General features: G+C 38.3%; 1 protein-coding gene across 1 annotated transcript in view; it reads right to left on the minus strand.

Annotated features, from left to right (window-relative positions):
* Positions 1-18,201, minus strand: part of LOC106883728 (macrophage mannose receptor 1) — a 299,961-nt gene that overhangs the window by 110,700 nt on the left and 171,060 nt on the right. Inside the window, exons 15-17 of the mRNA XM_052968739.1 lie at positions 13,715-13,868; positions 8,510-8,548; positions 370-537 (exon numbers count right to left, since the gene is read on the minus strand). Coding sequence (XP_052824699.1) covers positions 370-537; positions 8,510-8,548; positions 13,715-13,868 — 361 coding nt within the window. The remainder of the gene's footprint in view (positions 1-369; positions 538-8,509; positions 8,549-13,714; positions 13,869-18,201) is intronic.

The raw sequence follows: 18,201 nt of genomic DNA on the forward strand, positions 1-18,201 counted from the left end.
TGGAATTGAGAAGAATAACCAGCTTTATCATTCATTGATATATTAAGCTATTGTTAGAAATGCAACTTAACACAAGGTTATTATATAAAATTATTATATGAGATTTTAAATTAAATATGAACACTTAACGAAATGAAAGGTTTGGCGTTATAAAACTAGAGATGATCTCAAGTGGATTGTTATCAAACTCAATTTCTTTATGAAAAAATTGAATTTTATTCTCGAGTGGGATGGTATTAAAAAAAATTAAAGAATATGATTAAAATAGACTTAACATTTTTTTTGACATTGTTTTTATTTGCGGAAAATTTTTTTTATCTCTTTTCTCATGAAGAAACAAGATTCTAAATTCCATACATTTTACCATACCTGCAATATAGAATTGTTCATGTAGACCAGTGATGCTTGCCAAATATCCACCATGATAGCTACATGAGAGTTGGGCATCAAACCAAGTCAATTGTTCATCAGAGAAATGGAAGCAAGTTTTACCAGTGGGGTCACTCTCCCATTCAGCACCACAGGCTGGATTAACAGCTATTGAATTGAAGAAAAAAAAAATTTTAAATGCATACATAAAAAAAAGTTAAATTTTATAAGGTGTGACATCTGTAGACATCCACCCTTTTCCCTTTTATGGCTTCATGCCTGCTAACAACTAATCACAATGGCCACCTGGCTTTGTTTTCAACTTACCATTTATACTGTGATGAATCTCCATATAATAATGTAGACAACTTGAAGATAATCAGACCTGAGGATTAGTTAAACAGGTTTTGTGCATGTTACAAATCATGTAAAATGCTTTGTTTAGTTATCAAATATATGTAGTCTTCATATACCTTTTATATTCCTAACATTATCAGATATAATATATATATAATCATTAATACTGTATCTGTGTATGTGTATTTATGTACATGTATGTGTGTGTGTGCGTGTGTGATGGTGTGGCCCTTTTGAAGATAAACACAATGCCTTTTGAATTAAAAAAAACTTCCTTGTAGATGAAACAATCTTTGGCCTTCTTTGGAGCACATGAAGAGAGGTGTTTCCACTGCATGGATTATCTCTTTCTCTAGCTCAAGCGAAGAACCCAATACTCATCCTTGCTTAGGAAATGTTCAAGGAAACCAACTGGATCTGCATCCAACAATGTCAGATTTTCCTGTGATGTGATCAGCATGGTGCATTTTTTTTAAGGTGTCAGGAGATGTGGCATCCACCAAGTAGAAGCCTTTGCTATGTTAAGTTTATTGCACAGAGTATTCTCAACTCTCTTACGGAACATGCTAATAGCATTGGCTATTTGATTTATTATCATTTGTTTGTTGTCTACCACCATGTGGTGAACACAATGTTAACTTTGGTAATGGGAGTTTCAGGACATACAGACCTCAGGTCATCTTCAAGACTCCCCCTTCCCCTCCTAAATTCAGTTGCCCACTTTTATACTGTTAATAAAACTGAAGCATCATCCCCTGATATAACAACCATGTCAACATAAATGTCATTGGGAGCTAAACCCTTCTTCTGCAGATACTTGATAACAGTACAATGCCAAATTTTTTCCATTTTCAAGAGAAGTGGCAACTAGTTAGTTTTGAAGTCTTCTTTGGACAGTCAGATGTCTGTTTATCTGGAAAGAAACAATGCGGTTATTAACAAGAAGAGCTGATATTAATGCATTCAAGATTTCACAGCTCTAGCATCACTTCATGAACTTTCAGCCCACCCTCGTAGATCTGGGTGTACTGTTAGGTCATATTAGAGACATTGTCAAGACTAGTGGTCTTGTTTTGAAGTAATTGTAGGTGCTGTCATACTTAATGTGTGTGTGTGTGTGTACATTGTGGTGAGCCTGTTGGAGTGGAAGTAAATAGTTGAATGAAATTTATCAAGGGTGTGAAATGGCTATTAGATGCAAGGTGGGTTCAAAACATGGAATATTTCTCCCTGCGGGTGCTGCATACAGATTCATTAGGAGTAAGAAGTGGAGAAAAGGAGGATTTTTCAAAGTTGATTGTGATAATTTTAGTAGGGTACCAAAAGGACCAGCTTCAGTTTGTGAGCCAGGAGGGCTGGCAAGTTGTGTGATGCATGAAGAATTCTTTGTGATCCAGGTGATGATCTTACAGGAATAGTGGTGCTGGGTAAAAGTCATCCAATGAGTAGGGGTGGGTGATTTTTAGTTAAGTGTTGTTTTTGTCTTCTTTGCTTCGACCTGCTTCAGTAACTATAAGTGAACCACTCTGGAAATTTGTTGCTGTGAGTTTTGGCTGCTTGTGGAACGGTGTGGGATATGGGATGACATGTCTATTGAGAGGGTGGCTTCAGCCATCCACCTAGCTGCTTTGGTGGGTGAGAAGTGAAGCTGAAGTACATGTGCTGCAACAGTTATTATACAACTGGCAGAGGTTCAATCAGTTATCAGACTTAGCTGAAGTACTACAAATGATGGTGGAGTCCCCTGTCTAATACTTGTGTGGTGAACAGTCATAATATGGCAAGTGGTCAGATAATCTGTTCAGTGCAGAGATAGTGGTTTGTGTGTCTGAGGACTAGTCAACAATTTGAATAGAGGATGAAGCTAGTTCATGTAAAGAGTCGGGGACTAGGAAAGATTTGGTTTCTACTCTGGCAGCATAGGTATAGGATGAGTGTAAGAGCCAAGAAGAGTTATAAGCATTGAGGTCACTGAGGACAATGACACAAGAGAGGTGTGGAGTGAGACAAATGTTCTCAATGCAGGAAGATGCATGGTTAAAGAGTTATTAATGGTTGGGGGAGTTGAGCAAGCAGTAGAGGAAGCAGATATAAATTGGAGGACAGGGAAAGAAAACTCTGAGTGGGAGTAAATATGTTCACATAAGCATCTTTCTGAGTGAAGACTGTATGAAGGATGAAGAGTGAAGAACAGAGATAGTGTAAAGATAAGGGTTGTGGAATTTGAATTTCAGACAGGGACAGGATATGCAGTTAATAAGACTTATCATATGTCAGGTTGGATGTTAAAAAAGAAGTTTGTTCAGCAGGTTTAGTTATATTTTTCAGCATCTAGGGAAGTATAGAGGATGTTGGTGCAGTGTGAGCTCACAGAAAGATGTCAGGCACACAAAGATGAAGTGGTTTGAAAGCAAGTGACATGATGTGACTACTACTCCAAGAGAAGTGGGGAAAAGTGTCTGTACCATAGGCTACAATGATATTGGATAGATAATGACCAAGGTTCAAACAAAAGAAACAGACATTTGCTTTAATGTGCATGTGAATTTCTTTATGAGTTTGTATGTGTATGATTATATATATTATGTATGAACAACATGTGTGTGCAAGTGCATTAAATTGAGGATGTTATTTTAAAGCTTGTTTCAGAATAATAAATAACAGAACATTAAAGGATGGAATGACTAGTTGCTGAGAATAGTGTTTGATGCAAATTTTATGTTGTCTGACTGAATATTCTGTCAGGCAAAATTTAAAGTCCCAGTCAACATGAACTTTACTATATGTCCCGCCCACGCTAGCATGGTAGAGGGACATTAAACGATGGTGATGATGATGATGATGAGGATATATATATATATATATATATATATATATATATATAAATAAATAGGAAACAGTGGCATAACAAGGCACCAATGTTTGCTGGAAGTAGCAGTCGATAACCATATGATGCTATGTAAAGCTTCACTGAATGCATAGAGGTAGAGATGTGTATGGGAAGCAAACATGAAAAATGTGTGTGTGTGTATATATATCACCACCATCATCATTGCTTAACGTCTGTTTTCCATGCTGGCATAGGTTGGACGGTTTGACTGAGGGCTGGCAAGCCAGAAGACTGCACCAATCTCCAATCTGATCTGGCAAAGTTTCTACAGCTGGATACCCTTCCTAATGCCAACCACTCCAAGAGCGTAATGGGCCAATGAGGTGGTACTGGCATCGGTCACGTTCAAATGGTACTTTTTACATGCCACCTACACAGGAGCCAGTCCGGCGGCGCTGGCAACAACCATGCTCAAATGGTGCTATTTTACATGTCAACGGCACGAGAGCCAGTCAGTGGCCCTGGCAATGATCATGCTTGAATGGTGCATCTAATGTTCCACTGGCATGGGTGCCAATCAAGCAACACTATCATCAGCCACGACAGCGATTTCACTTGTCTCAACAGGTCTTTGCAAGCATAATTTATTGTCCAATGATTGAAGGGTACTCTTAAATGAGCTGGTTATACAGCACCGGCATAGGCCACAGTTATGGTCCAACTTGGCTAGCCGGTTCTTCTCAAGCACAGCATATCTCCAAAGGTCTCAGTCACTTGGCATTGCCTCGGTGAGGCCCAACGTTCGAAGGTCGCGCTTCACCACCTCATCCCACACTGCTAGGGTGTGACCCTTTTTCGAACAGCTGTCCTCACCCATTCACAACACATGACCATAACAGTGCAGTCGTCTCTCTTTCACACCACATTTAATGCTTCTTAAGTCCAACTTCTCTTTCAGGGCGCTTACACTCTGTTGTGTACGCACACTAACATTACACATCCAGCGGAGCATACTGGCTTCATTCCTTGCAAGCTTACGCATGTCCTCAGCAGTTATGACCGCTGTCTCACTGCCATGTAGCATAGCTGTTTCACACACATGCGTCATACAGTGTACCTTTTACTCTGAGTGAGAGGCTCTTTGTCACCAGCAGAGGTAGCAGCTCTCTGAACTTTGCCCAGGCTATCCTTACTCTAGCAGCTACACTTTCAGAGCATTCACCCCACCACCACTGACTTGGTCACCTAGGTAATAGAAGCTATCAACTACTTCTAGTTTTTTTCCCTGGAATGTGTCGGAAGCTGTTCTCTGCACGTTTTCGGTGTTTATTGCTCCTGAGCATTTGCCACACACAAAAACTATCTTCCCAGTTGGCCTTCCTTTGATATTGCTGCACCTCTTATGTGTCCATAGCTTACACTGGGTACATCTTATAGGAGTTTCTACCTACGCCTTTTCTACAGACCGAGCAGGGCCATCTACCTGAAGGGATTTGTGGTTGGTCTGCTTTTCTACTTATTAAGACTCTGGTTTTTGCTAGGTTGACTCTAAGGCCCTTCGATTCTAATCCTTGCTTCCACACCTGAAACTTCTCCTCTAGTTCTGATAGTGACTCAGCAATTAGAGCAAGGTCATCAGCATAGAGAAGCTCCCAGGAGCATCCTGTCTTGAATTCCTGTTATTGCCTGGAGGACTACGATGAATAAGATGATCCTTGGTGAACCCCTACCCCTACCTGGAATTCTTCACTGTACTTGTCGCCAACCCTCACCTTACTGAAAGCATCCCTGTACATGGCTTGTACAGGTCTCACTAACCATTCATCTATCCCTAGTTACCTCATTGACCACCAGATAACGGATCGGTTTATCTTTAGCTAGGTATTTCTCCTGCCGCTGTCTTACCAGAAATATAGCATCAATGATGCTTTTCCCTGGCACAAACCGAAACTGCATCTCATCTAGACTGACTCTCTTCTTAATTAGATGGGCTATGACTCTCTCTATTTCTTTCATTACCTGATCCAACAACTTGATACCTCTGTAATTATTTGTATCTCATGCATCACCTTTACCTTTGTAGCAGTTGACTATGGTGCTGCTACACCAGTTATTGGGTATGATTCCTTCATGTATCACCTGGTTGACTATATGGGTGACTAGACTATAGCCAACACTGCCAGATATTTTAAGCATCTCTGCGGTGATTCCTGATAGGCCAGGGGCTTTCCCAGTCTTCATATCCTTAATTGATTTATTTACCAAGGTACTGTCAATTAGGATGGCTGGTCGCCTCTGTTGGGTTGACATTCGGCAGACTCTCTTTCTGCCATTCATTCTCTTCATTTAGCAACCTTCCATAGTGGCATCTCCAAATCTTTCTCTTTGCAGCCTCATTAAATGCAAGTGAGCCGTCATCCATGTGGACACATTTCTCTCCTATGACATCATGATCCTCTCTCATGCATTGTTTTGCAACACGAAACACCTCAAGTCTTTGGTCCTCACGATGCAGTACATGGCAAATTTTTTCTTATCTGCTTCTCCTTTGGCTAAATAAACCTGTCTCCTAGCTTCCTTTCTGGCAATCTGATACAATTTCCTGCTTCCACCGTTCTTCCAGTCCTTCCATATCTGTTTTTCTTCCCTAATGGCCCTGTCAACTACATTGTTCCACCACCACGTTACCTTGGATTGAGAGGAGACTTTGCACCATCCACAGATCTGGTCAGTGGCCCTCAACAGGTAGTCCCGTAGAAACCTCCAGTTGTCTTTCACATCATGTGATGCTATATCCTCCTCTATTTCATCAAAAGCTCTGAGTAATATGTCTCTAAATCTCTGTCAATTTGCAGGATCATTAAGCTTCCAGACCCTTCTCCTCCTCGCTGGTCATCTTCTGGGTTTTGGCATTTATAAGTAGCTATCTTTCCCGTTTCCTGGTGCGGATGTAGTCAATTTGACTAGTGCATCTACTAGATTGGTAGGTGAATAGGTGACTAGCAGGTTTCCTGAAGTTAGTGTTACAAACCATAAGGTCATTTGCATCACAAAACTCCAGCAGCCTGGTACCCTCCTCATTGCAGGAACCAAAACCATAGCCTCCATGTACACCATGGAAGCCCTCTGCATGTTGTCCAACATGCCCATTGAAGTCACCAGCCACAAAGAGAAGGTCCCTATCATTTGTCGACAAGGTAGTCTGCAAGAGGGTGTCATAAAATCTGTCTTTCTGTCCATCAGGTAGCCCCGGCTGAGGGGCATAGGCTGAGATGATGGTTGCTAATCCATGAAGCAACACTAATCTTAAGTATTCTATTGCAGACTCTGACTACCTTGATTACCTTATCAACTCATTTCTCCACAAGAAGTATACTCATTCCTCCAACCCCGTCAGTGTTCCCTACCCAGAAAATCTTGTACCTGTGTTCTTTGCCTGTGAGGAACCTAGCAGAACCTCCTCTCCACCTTACTTCTTGGATGCAGCACAAATCTACAGATCTCCGTTCAAGCATCTCAACAATCTCACCAGACCTACCTTTCAGTTTGCCAACCCTGAGGGTGTGGGAGGTGTGAGCCTGTGAGACCCTGGGATGGGGGACAGCAGCGTCATGTACCTGTGGGAGCACCACGAAACAGCAGAAAACTCAAGTTGCTGGTGACAGAGAATATTATGATAATAGTGAGATAGAATTGGGCATTTGAAAAACCTTAACTAAAGCTGTAACCAAGAATTTTCAATCAGCCAATCTGTGACAAAAATAGCTAAATGAATGAATGAATAAGTGACAATAATAAATGAGTGTGAAAGTGAGGGGGAAAGAGAGAGAATTGGATTGAGTGAAAGGGATCTTAAGTGTGTCTTTTTTTTTAAACATACAGCATGGAAGACGAAACTATGTTTACATAGGTAATGAAACAGATAGAATAATGAAATGAACTAATAAGCTAATTATGAGGATCTGCACTGAAAAAGAAGAATTAGAGATGCACAAGGTTGAAAGAACAAGATTGCTTATCTGAACATCTTCTGGTTTTCTACTCTTTTGGTGAGGTGATTAAAATGAGGTAGAGGAATCTGAGTGAGCTAGTTTATGTAGGGTGGGGTGGGGGAGAAGAAGGTAAGTGTTGGGGAGGCAAGTGGTTATCGAGACAGAGACAGAGGGGGGGGAGGGGTGAGAGAGACCAGAGTTAGGCTGGTCAGAGATAGAACATGAGGGAGAAAATATTTTGGGATTTAGGGTAACATAATTTAATGATACAGCAGAGACTAAGGCTGCCGGTGTCAGGGAATATTATGATAATAGTGAGATAGAATTGGGCATTTGAAAATTTTAACTATAGCTATAACCAAGAGTTTTCAGTCAGCCATTCTGTGACAGAATTAGATAAATGAATGAATAAGTGACGATAATAAATGAGTGTGAAAGAGAGGGGGAAAGAGAGAGAATTGGATTGAGTGAAAGGAATCTTTAGTGTGTTTTTTTTAAAACATATAGCATGGAAGATGAAAGTATGTTTACATAGGTAATGAAATAGATAGAATAATGAAATGAACTAATAAGCTAATTATGATGATCTGTGCTGAAAGAGAAGGATTAGAGATGTACAAGATTGAAAGAACAAGATTGCTTATCTGAACATCTTCTGGTTTTCTACTCTTTTGGTGAGGTTATATATATATATATACACACACACACACGTTTGTGTATGTGTGTGAGTGTGTGCGCCAATGATTTTGTAAGATGTAAAGATGTCTTCATTAATCTGTTTGATTTAGTACAAAAGAGATTACACAATTGCTTTTAATAATCCTACTTGACGTTCTTAAATAAACACTGCTGAAAGATGTAAAGAAAATTTTTCACTGACACTTCACTACCACCACCAGAATGCCCCATTCCACTCTATTGTTTTTGTAGGAGAGGGAAAAATAGAAGTGGTTGTACTCACGAGGTTTTAATGTTGTGTTCATTGCATCAGGCATGTTATCTAGAGATTTTAAAAAGGAAGAGAGAAAGAAAATCCTTGTTAGTTGTTACCAAATATTTACAACAGATATCACATTACATATATATAGACATACATATTGGTTCCTTGATTATCCGGTATAGGAATGGATGTAGCTTTGTTGTTTCAGTTGTTGCTTCATTTTATATTCAAATTTTTTATTGTCTTATGCTTATTTCGTCATTAACAACACTACATCAAGAGTTTAGTGGCATTGGAATTATTAGTTTAGATAACATCTAATCAGTAAGTTATGGTGGACTTGTGACATACATACATACATGTTACCCATCTTCAGTTGTCCCTGCTCCAACTACTCTCCATTTCGAAGGCAAGGACAATACGCGACTTCGTTGGAGCAGTCCTTCCCGCAAGCAAATTAATTAAAATTTGGACATTTTTGCGGTGGGTGAAAATGCAAACAACAACAGGGCAGTGAGAAGAAGACAGTAAAAACAAGACAGGACTGTGACAACAAACTTTAAGGGCTGTTAGGCCAAGACGATAGAAAAATTATTATTTTTTTGAATGCGAAGTTAGATGTGAATGAGAGAGAAAAAAATTCACGGCTTTTCTGTAGGAAGGCAGGAAGTAGAAAGAAAGAATTCCTTTCGTCACGTGTCAGCGAAGAGAGGGTCAAGGAGAAGTGAGAGAGGGAACAGTGAAAGGAAGAGAAGAATTGGGGAGGGTTGGGGGAGAAAAATAGAAAGGATGAAGAACAAGAGAGGGAGAGAGATAGAGACAGGGAAGTGACAACAATAGTAGAATGCACAGTAGAAAATATAATAAAACTTACTTGGAGGCAATGCGTGGCATTCAATCATATAATAACATAAATAATATATAATTATATGCATATATCCATACATATATGTACATACCGACATCTATATGTATACATACAAGCATATATGAGTACAGGACATCACAAAAAACGTTAAACACAATGAGAAATGAAAACAAAGACGAGGACAGAAAACGAACATTTTTTCGAACAATGAAAAAAACCCCAGAGAAATGAGACATGCAACATAAAGGATATTACTCATCTTCAGCAGGGACTGGGGCTCTGGACCACTGCTTTGATGGGTTTTAGTTAAATGAATTAACCCCAGTAATTTTTTTAAAGCTTGGTATTTATTCCATTGGCATCCTTTGCTGAACCATTAAGTAACAAAGATGTAAAAAAACCGACACTGGTTGTCAAGTGGTGGTGAGGGACACACACACACACACACTAATCAATAAAGCTATTTGTCTGTCTGTGTATATTCTTTTATTCTCTTGTTTCAGTTATTTTGGCTGTGGCCATGTTGGAGCACTGCCTTAAAGGGTTTTTTTTAGTTGAAGAAATCAACCCCAGTACTTATTCTTTGTAAACATGGTACTTATTCTATTGAGCTCTTTTGCTAAACTGCTAAGTTACAGGGATATAAATACACCAACATTCGTTGTCAAGTGATGAGTGGGGGTACAAACACAAACACAAAGACACATACACATATATATGTGATGGGCTTCTTTCAGTTTCAATTTACCAAATCCACTCACAAGGCTTACGTTGGCCCAAGGCTATTGTGGGATAAAACCAGGAACCATGTGGTTTGAGCCATGGCTGTGCCTAGATTTCTTTCAGTTTACATTTACCAAATCTACTCAGGTTTTGATTGGCCTCTGGCTGTTGTAGAAGACATTTGCCCAAGGTGGAATGCAATGGGACTGAACTTGGAACCAAGCAGTTGGGGAGCAAACTTCTTATCACATAGCTATGCCTGTGTCTGTATAAGTAATAAAATCTAAAAAAATGTTTGACAAGTGACACAAAATCACAAAATATAGTAGATAAAATCAAGCTTAATAACTTAGATCATTAAAAGATAAAAACTCAAATTGGCCTTGGTGGGATTTGACTCCAAAATTTAAAGAAAATTAACTAAATACCATATACAATGTGGAAATTGTATTTCAGGAGACACAAGGTTACAAATTTGAGGCATGGGTTTTGTGTATTAAATTGACCTCAGAATGTGGTACTACTATGATATTGCCATGAAATTTCAAACATTTTGATATCATAGTCAATCATATCAACCTCAGTCCTTGACTTGTACTTTATTCTATTGATCATTGAACAAATAAAAGACAAAGTCAATCACAATAGTATTTGAACTTAGACTGTAGGGTGTAACTAAATACTGCAAGTAATAACTTTCTAATTTAGGTAGGAAAGTATAATTTTAAGGAAATGAGATTAGTTGATAAACTACTGGTTTTAGTATTAGACTGGTGCATTATTTTATTGAAGATGAAAGGCAAAGTTGACCTCAGAGGGATTTAAACTCAACATGTAAAGAGCTTGCTGGGTTGCTGTGCTTGAGAAGACAATGTCAAGCTAAGTAAAACTGTGGCCATCCATACATACAGGCATGTTTTGTACATCCCTCTCACAGCCAAGAGGTTCCTGTCCTGAGGGTTTGCAGATGCTGGTGTCACATAAAAAGCACCTGTGCCAGTGCCACATTAAAGCATGCTTGCAACAGTGCCACATAAGAGCACCCATGCCAGTGCCACATAACAGTGCCCATGACATAGACACATACCAGTACCTGTACCAGTGTCACATATCAGCGCCCATGCCACTACTATGTAAAAAGCATCTAGTACACTCTGTGAAGTGATTGGTGTTAGGCAGGGCATCAAACCACAGAAACTTTGCCAAAATAAACCTTTAGAATCTGGGCAGCTCCTGTCAAACTGTCCAACCCATGCTAGCATATAATCCAGTCATATCCGGTCCAAATATTTTACCTGTTTTATGTTAAAACTGGCCAAATCCAATTTCTCAAACATACCCCACAATATCATTCTAAAACTATACAAACACCCTATTAAAATCTTGAAGCTACAAAATAGTGCATGATTAATTGAAAACAAAGTGAATAAATAAGCAATACATTTGACAAAGAAATCTGAATTCTAATGGGCTAAATGATGATGATTCAAATGGTTCTGACAAAAAATATTGATTTCTGTCATAGCTACAGACATGGCTATGTGGTTCAGAAGTTTGCAGTAAAACTACATAGCTTTAAGTTCATAGTCACTGCACTAGATCTTAAGTGAGTGTCTTCTAGTGTAGCCCCATGTTGATCAATGCCTTGTGAATCGAATCAGTGGACAGGTGCCCCTGGACTGGCTCCTGTGCAGGTGGCACATAAAATACACCATTTTGAGCGTGGCTACTGCCAGTACCGCCTGACTGGCCTTCGTGCCGATGGCACGTAAAAGCACCCACTACACTCTCGGAGTGGTTGGCATTAGGAAGGGCATCCAGCTGTAGAAACTCTGCAAAATCAGACTGGAGCCTGGTGTAGCCATCTGGTTCACCAGTCCTCAGTCAAATCGTCCAACCCATGCTAGCATGGAAGGCGGACGTTAAACGATGATGATGAATCTTGATTTTTCAAAGTCATTCTATTTCTTTCACTTATTCAATAGTCACAATTCTAATATTCTTTTAATTCACTTAATATTTTATCGAGCACTTCATAGCAGTTTTGCCTCATTTTTGCATGATTTAAGATGTTTTATACAACATACATTTATAATGTTCATTTTGGGGCTGTTAATTTAAAGAAGTTTTAAGGAATAACAACTTATTAATGGAGAGGACTCAATGTTAAAAGAAGAGTCAGAAAATGGTTGAATAAACTGTTAGACAAAACTTGAAGTTGTAGTCAAAACTGATTTTATAAAGTGTGTGTGTGTGTGTGTGTAAGTAATTTGTAGATCCATTAGAGTATTGGACAGGTTACTTTGTGGCAATCACTCTGGCTCTCTGTGCTCTGAATTCAGATCCCACTGAGGTCAACCTTGCCCTTTATCCCTTTGGTGTCAATAAATAAACAACCAGTCTTGTACTAGGGTTTATTCTTCTCTTTCTCTAACTCTTTCTTTCTGTCAATCATTTTCTTCTATCTAAGAAACTGGCTGTGGTTAAAACCTGCAGAGGGATGGGTTCCTCCAGATCAAAAATACCCAAGGCATACCATATGTCCTAAATGGGCCCTGCAACTCCATCAAGGAATTAAGGGTCCATAGTATAACCTAACATGGAATGTGTGTGTGTGTGTGTGTGTGTGTGTGTGTGTGTGTGTGTGTGTGTGTGTAAACACTGGTTTCAATAGAGATTGATAAAATAAGTAAACAACTTTTAAATAAGTACTGAGGTCAATGTAATCAATTAAAAGACACTGAAAATACTCCAGAATAATCGCAATTCAATGTTTGAAGCTGATAAAAGACTAGATAGACGTCCACTATTTTACGATTTTAGGGGTAAGAGTTATAATTGATTATAACAAACTCAGTGTACTTGGTTAGTACTTTAGACTCAGAAGGTTGGAGAAAATGCCTAGCAGTATTTAGTCCATCCATTTCAAGGTTCTAAGTTGTAATGCTACCATACTTAATTCAGCCTTTTATCCTTCCTTGGATCATTAAAATAAAATGCCTGAGAAGTATAGCAGTTGACATAATCAACTGTTTCTTTCCTCCAAATTTGAGATCTTATGCCTATAAAAGAAATTGTAATTTTTTTGTGCATGTGTGACTGGGGACTGTTACTGCTGCCATCTACAGTTGCTTTTAGTTTAAGAGGAGTGAGAGAGAGAGAGATAGGGGGTTGGAAGAGATAGAGAGAGCATCTACTAAGAAATATGAGACAGTGAAGATTTCCTTAAAGTGTTTATAATTTTTTATTATTATTATTATTATTATTATTATTATTATTATTATTATTAGAGAAGTCTTTTTCTTGTGGGTGAGAGAACATGAAATAATATTCTCATTTAATCTTTTTTTTTTAAGTGTCCTAGTAGTTGTAGATAATGCTATTTCGCCCTTCTTATGGGCTCCTCAGTACAACATAACTTTGGATCATGAAATTAATTGGTCTATGTTCATTTAAAACCTATATATGATCAATTTTCTTTCTTTCTGTTTATTTTTTCTTACTCTCTTAACAGTGGAGGAAAAGAGTGAAGAGATAGAGACAGGGAAATGTAAGCCATTTATAATTATCATGATTGTAACACCCTCATTGGTATTTGTCAGTAAGAATTTTGATATCATAAAAATTTATATTACCAGCCAACCTTTGACACACAAATGGAAAGCTCCTTTGACAATCGAAATCTGACCAATAACCAGCTGTAGGTATGAGAGAACTAGCTACACAATTTTCATGAGATTCCACATTGTCTGGTTCTCCTGGATACCAATGGGCAAAATGTGAGTCAAGCTGTGGGTTACAAAAAATTGTATAAATTTAAATAAATATTATTGTGGACAAAACTGAATAAATTAAACAAAATTCAATATATGAAAATAACTGCAATTCTAGAACATGACTGGGTGAACAAAAAAATAAAGTAAATTATTCCACTGTCTTTAAAAGGTGAAGGTTTTATTCTTTAGTATCAAGAAGTTCCAGCTGTGACAATGCCATCTTTCCATATAGTGTTAAAGAATAATTAGGTGCGGTCGATTTCGGGAAGATGGAGAGGCTATTCCTGTCAGTTCAAATCACTGTTTAGAACATTGATGTTGAACCGCCCCAGCCTTTTTCTTAAAAATCCTATCAAATTCTCATTGAATAGGGTTGATCTAAAGCAGGGGTTCCCAACCTAGGAAAAACTTTTGCCCAAGCAGTGTGAAATGGCATTTCAGTGGGAAAATATATGCTTTATTAAAATCACTCTTCAGAATAAAATTACCTAACTCTTGAAAAAAAAAACAAACAGAAACTTTATTACTCTATGTACATATATTTAACTATTAAATATATGATTTTTGCAATGATATGTTTGTGCGGATCTGGATTCAGTTTTCTTGCCAAACATTTTCTAGCGATCTGGGATATAGAAATGTTTTGAACTTCTGATTTAAGGTCATAATGTCCTCAATAAATGACCCTGATTTTGATGATAATAATGATGATAATATGTCAGTTTCATGAATATATATATTTCTTGGTTTTATTCAAATGCTTATATGCAACCTTTTCATAACATGATACTGCAAGGAGATTTTTTTCTTCCAGGTTAACTTGTTAGGGTTTGGGCAATGACTTTTCCATTTTGTATGCTGGGACTATGTGACAGTTTAAATTGCAGGAGATTGTACGTTCCACTCCTTAATGTAAAGTTACCCCATATAAGCAACTTTGATCTGTCATCCAAATGTTCATTTCCTTAAAATTATATGTGCTGTTCAACAACTAAATATTTAATGCAGTTCTATAATTAAGAGATGAGGAATTATGTACATTATTTACAATATTTACATTTGACGGATATTTGTCCTCATCTTGTTTGTTGTTAACACAACGTTTCAGCTGATATACCCACCAGCCTTCATCAGGTGTCTTGGGGAAATTTCGAACCTGGGTTCTCATTCCTAGGGTATTTTTTGATGTTATTATTATTATTATTATTATTATTATTATTATTCAGGTCACTACCTGGAATCGAACTTGGAATCTTGGGGTTAGTTGCCAGCACTCTTAACAAATACGCCATATGCCCAGTTCGAAATTTCCCCAAGACACCTGATGAATGCTGGAGGGTATATCAACTGAAATGTTGCGTTAACAACAAACAAGATGTCGACAAATATCCGTCAAATGTAAATAATGTACTAAATATTTAGATGTCTCATATGGTGTCTGTTTGTAGAAAGAGTATTTCTTACAAATTAAACTAAATATGTCAGTTATATATTGTTGCTTTTGTTTAGTCACAGGCTGACCTTGTCAAGATAGACATATGAAATATAACACAATTTGAACATACTAACATCACGTTTATGTATTGGTAATCATTTCTACTTTTTTGGTGTGTATTATTACATCAGTGTAAGCACCTGTTTGCATTATACACAATATTGCATTGTCCATCCACTGAATTTTTGAAACAGCTGTAAAGGTTTCTCATAGACTATATTTCTTCTTTGCTATTTATGTTCATGTTTATGTATATGTAACATCTTTTATGAGTGATTTAATGCCATATATAAGTGCTTATCAATCTTTTGTCTCATTATTACCTGCTTGAGCTATACGTTTCTTATAACCAACTCTTGTTCCATTGGACTAAATATTACCTTGATTAGGACATTAGACTTTAAGATTCTGAATTAGTCCAAGCATTAATCCAGTGTACATCTATTCTATGCTTTGGGTAAATGTGTGTGTGTGTGTGTGTGTGTATTCACGCACACATAGTATGTATTGTTATTTTAGTTGTTGAGGTTGAAGGAGTAGCCATGCTCTTTATAGGTCCACCTACACCAGTGAGACAGATGCTTTAATGTGCCTCTTGAATCTTTATAAGTATTGAAATGCATCAAATTATATTATTATCTTGTTTCTCGAAATAAATCTTCAAGAAATGATGGTGTCTACTTGCTTTTGGTGTGTGTGTGTGTGTGTGTGTGTGTGTGTGCATACATACATGAGGGAGTGCTGAAAAGTTCCTAGCTTTGACTAAAAGAAAATACAGGGGGATCAGTTAATTATAATCTTGTTCAACGTATTCCCCTCTCAGATTCACACACTTATTGCAGTGGTCCTTCCGTTTTTCTAAGCCCTGTAAAAGAGCTTGGAAGATTTGCGATACCCTAAAGCTAGGAACTTTTCAGTAAAACCTCGTGTATGTATGTATGTATGTATGTATGTATGTATGTATGTATGTATGTATGTATGTATATGCATGCATATATAATGTAAAAACACCACTTGAGTGTGGCTGTTGCCAGTACCGCCTGACTGGCCGCTTTGCCGGTGGCACGTAACAGCACCCACTACACTCTCGGAGTGGTTGGTGTTAGGAAGGGCATCCAGCTGTAGAAACTCTGCCAGATCAGATTGGAGCCTGGTGCAGCCATCTGGTTCACCAGTCGTCAGTTAAATCATCCAACCCATGCTAGCATGGAAAGCGGACGTTAAACGATGATGATGATGATATATATAAAGGGGCAAACACACATACACACACACACATACACATTATGGAGGCACAATGACTGAAAAGATAACCCATCATCTGACTCATTCCATCTGTGAATAGTGTAAATAGTGTACCATTAGAGATGTTTCACAAGCCTGCATTGCTCATTTCAAATCTTATTGTCTTGAACAAAAAAAAACAGGAAGATGTTCTGGCAATGGGCATCAAAACAATAGTCTTCAGACGTTTCAGTGAATTTTAGTAAGTGTGTCTGGACTAGGCTTGGATTACAGACTAAGTTTAATTAATAAATTGTTTCCAATAGTCTTCGATATGATCAAACTCATGAACGTCAAGCTCAAGCGTCCAACTACTTAACCATCGAGAATTCCTCGACTACATACAAACATACATACATATAATAGGCACAGGAGTGGTTGTGTAGTAAGAAGTTGTTTCCCTACCACATGGTTCTGAGTTCAGTCCCACTGAGTAGCACCTTGGGCAACTGTCATTTTTACTATAGCCTTGGGCTGACCAAAACCTTGTGAGCATATCTATTAGATGGAAACTGAAAGAAGTCCTTCATATATACGAGATCTGATCAATAAGTATCCGGACTATTGCCATAGTAACAAAGCTAAAGCACGCTTGACAAAGAGTGGCCTTGAACTCTGCTGTGCACGCGCACCAAGTTTTAACATTCTAACTCACTTTCGCTGTATACAGCAGTGCTTGAAAGGAAGGTATGTAACGTGTGATCGTCGAATTGACCATGACAGAGAAAGTTGACATGGCGACACCTGTTCAGAGGCCTGCGCAAAGTTGCAGAAAGTGTATGGAGAGGTGTGTATGAGTCGCACATAAGTGTACGAGGGGTTCAAACGTTTCCAAGATGACCAAAAACATATCCATATTGACGAACGTTCTGGGAGACCATCAAGCAGCAGAACTGAGAAAAACATCGTAGAGGTGCTTGCACCTTCGAGAAGAAATCGAATCACCATCCGTGAGTTATCAGAGGATGTGCAGATTAGTTACGGTTCAGTTCAGTCCATTATCACTGAAGATTTGGGCAGGAGACGTTTGTTTGCCAAGTTTGTGCCAAAACTTCTTTCAGCTGACCAAAAAGACAGTCGGGTTTCCGTTTCACAAGATCTTATTGATTGTATCAAGAACGATGAAAACTTTTTCAAAACTTCGTGATGACATCTGAGCCAGCATCGTCAGGCTTTTGACAAAATTTGATGCATATTCTCTGCTCAACTTTCTGTCATGGTCAATGCGACAATCACACGCTACACACCTCTCTTCCAAGCTGAGTTAGAATGTTAAATCTTAGTGTGCAGACATGGCAGAGTTTAAGGTCAATCTATGCCAAGTAGCTTTACACTGCGTGCTTTAGCTTCGTTACTATGGCAACAGTCCAGATACTTATTGATCAGACTACGTATATGTGTATGTGTGTGCGCTTGCACCCCCATCGCTTTAGCGGTTCGACAAAAGAAAACGATAGAATAAATACTAGGCTTTAAAAATAAGTAATGGGATTGATTCATTCGGCTAAAAATTCAAGGCAGTGACCCAGTATAGCTGCAGTTTAATGACTAAAACAAGATTATATAT

The sequence above is a fragment of the Octopus bimaculoides genome, chromosome 6 (assembly GCF_001194135.2).
Source record: "Octopus bimaculoides isolate UCB-OBI-ISO-001 chromosome 6, ASM119413v2, whole genome shotgun sequence".
Lineage (NCBI taxonomy): Eukaryota > Metazoa > Mollusca > Cephalopoda > Octopoda > Octopodidae > Octopus > Octopus bimaculoides.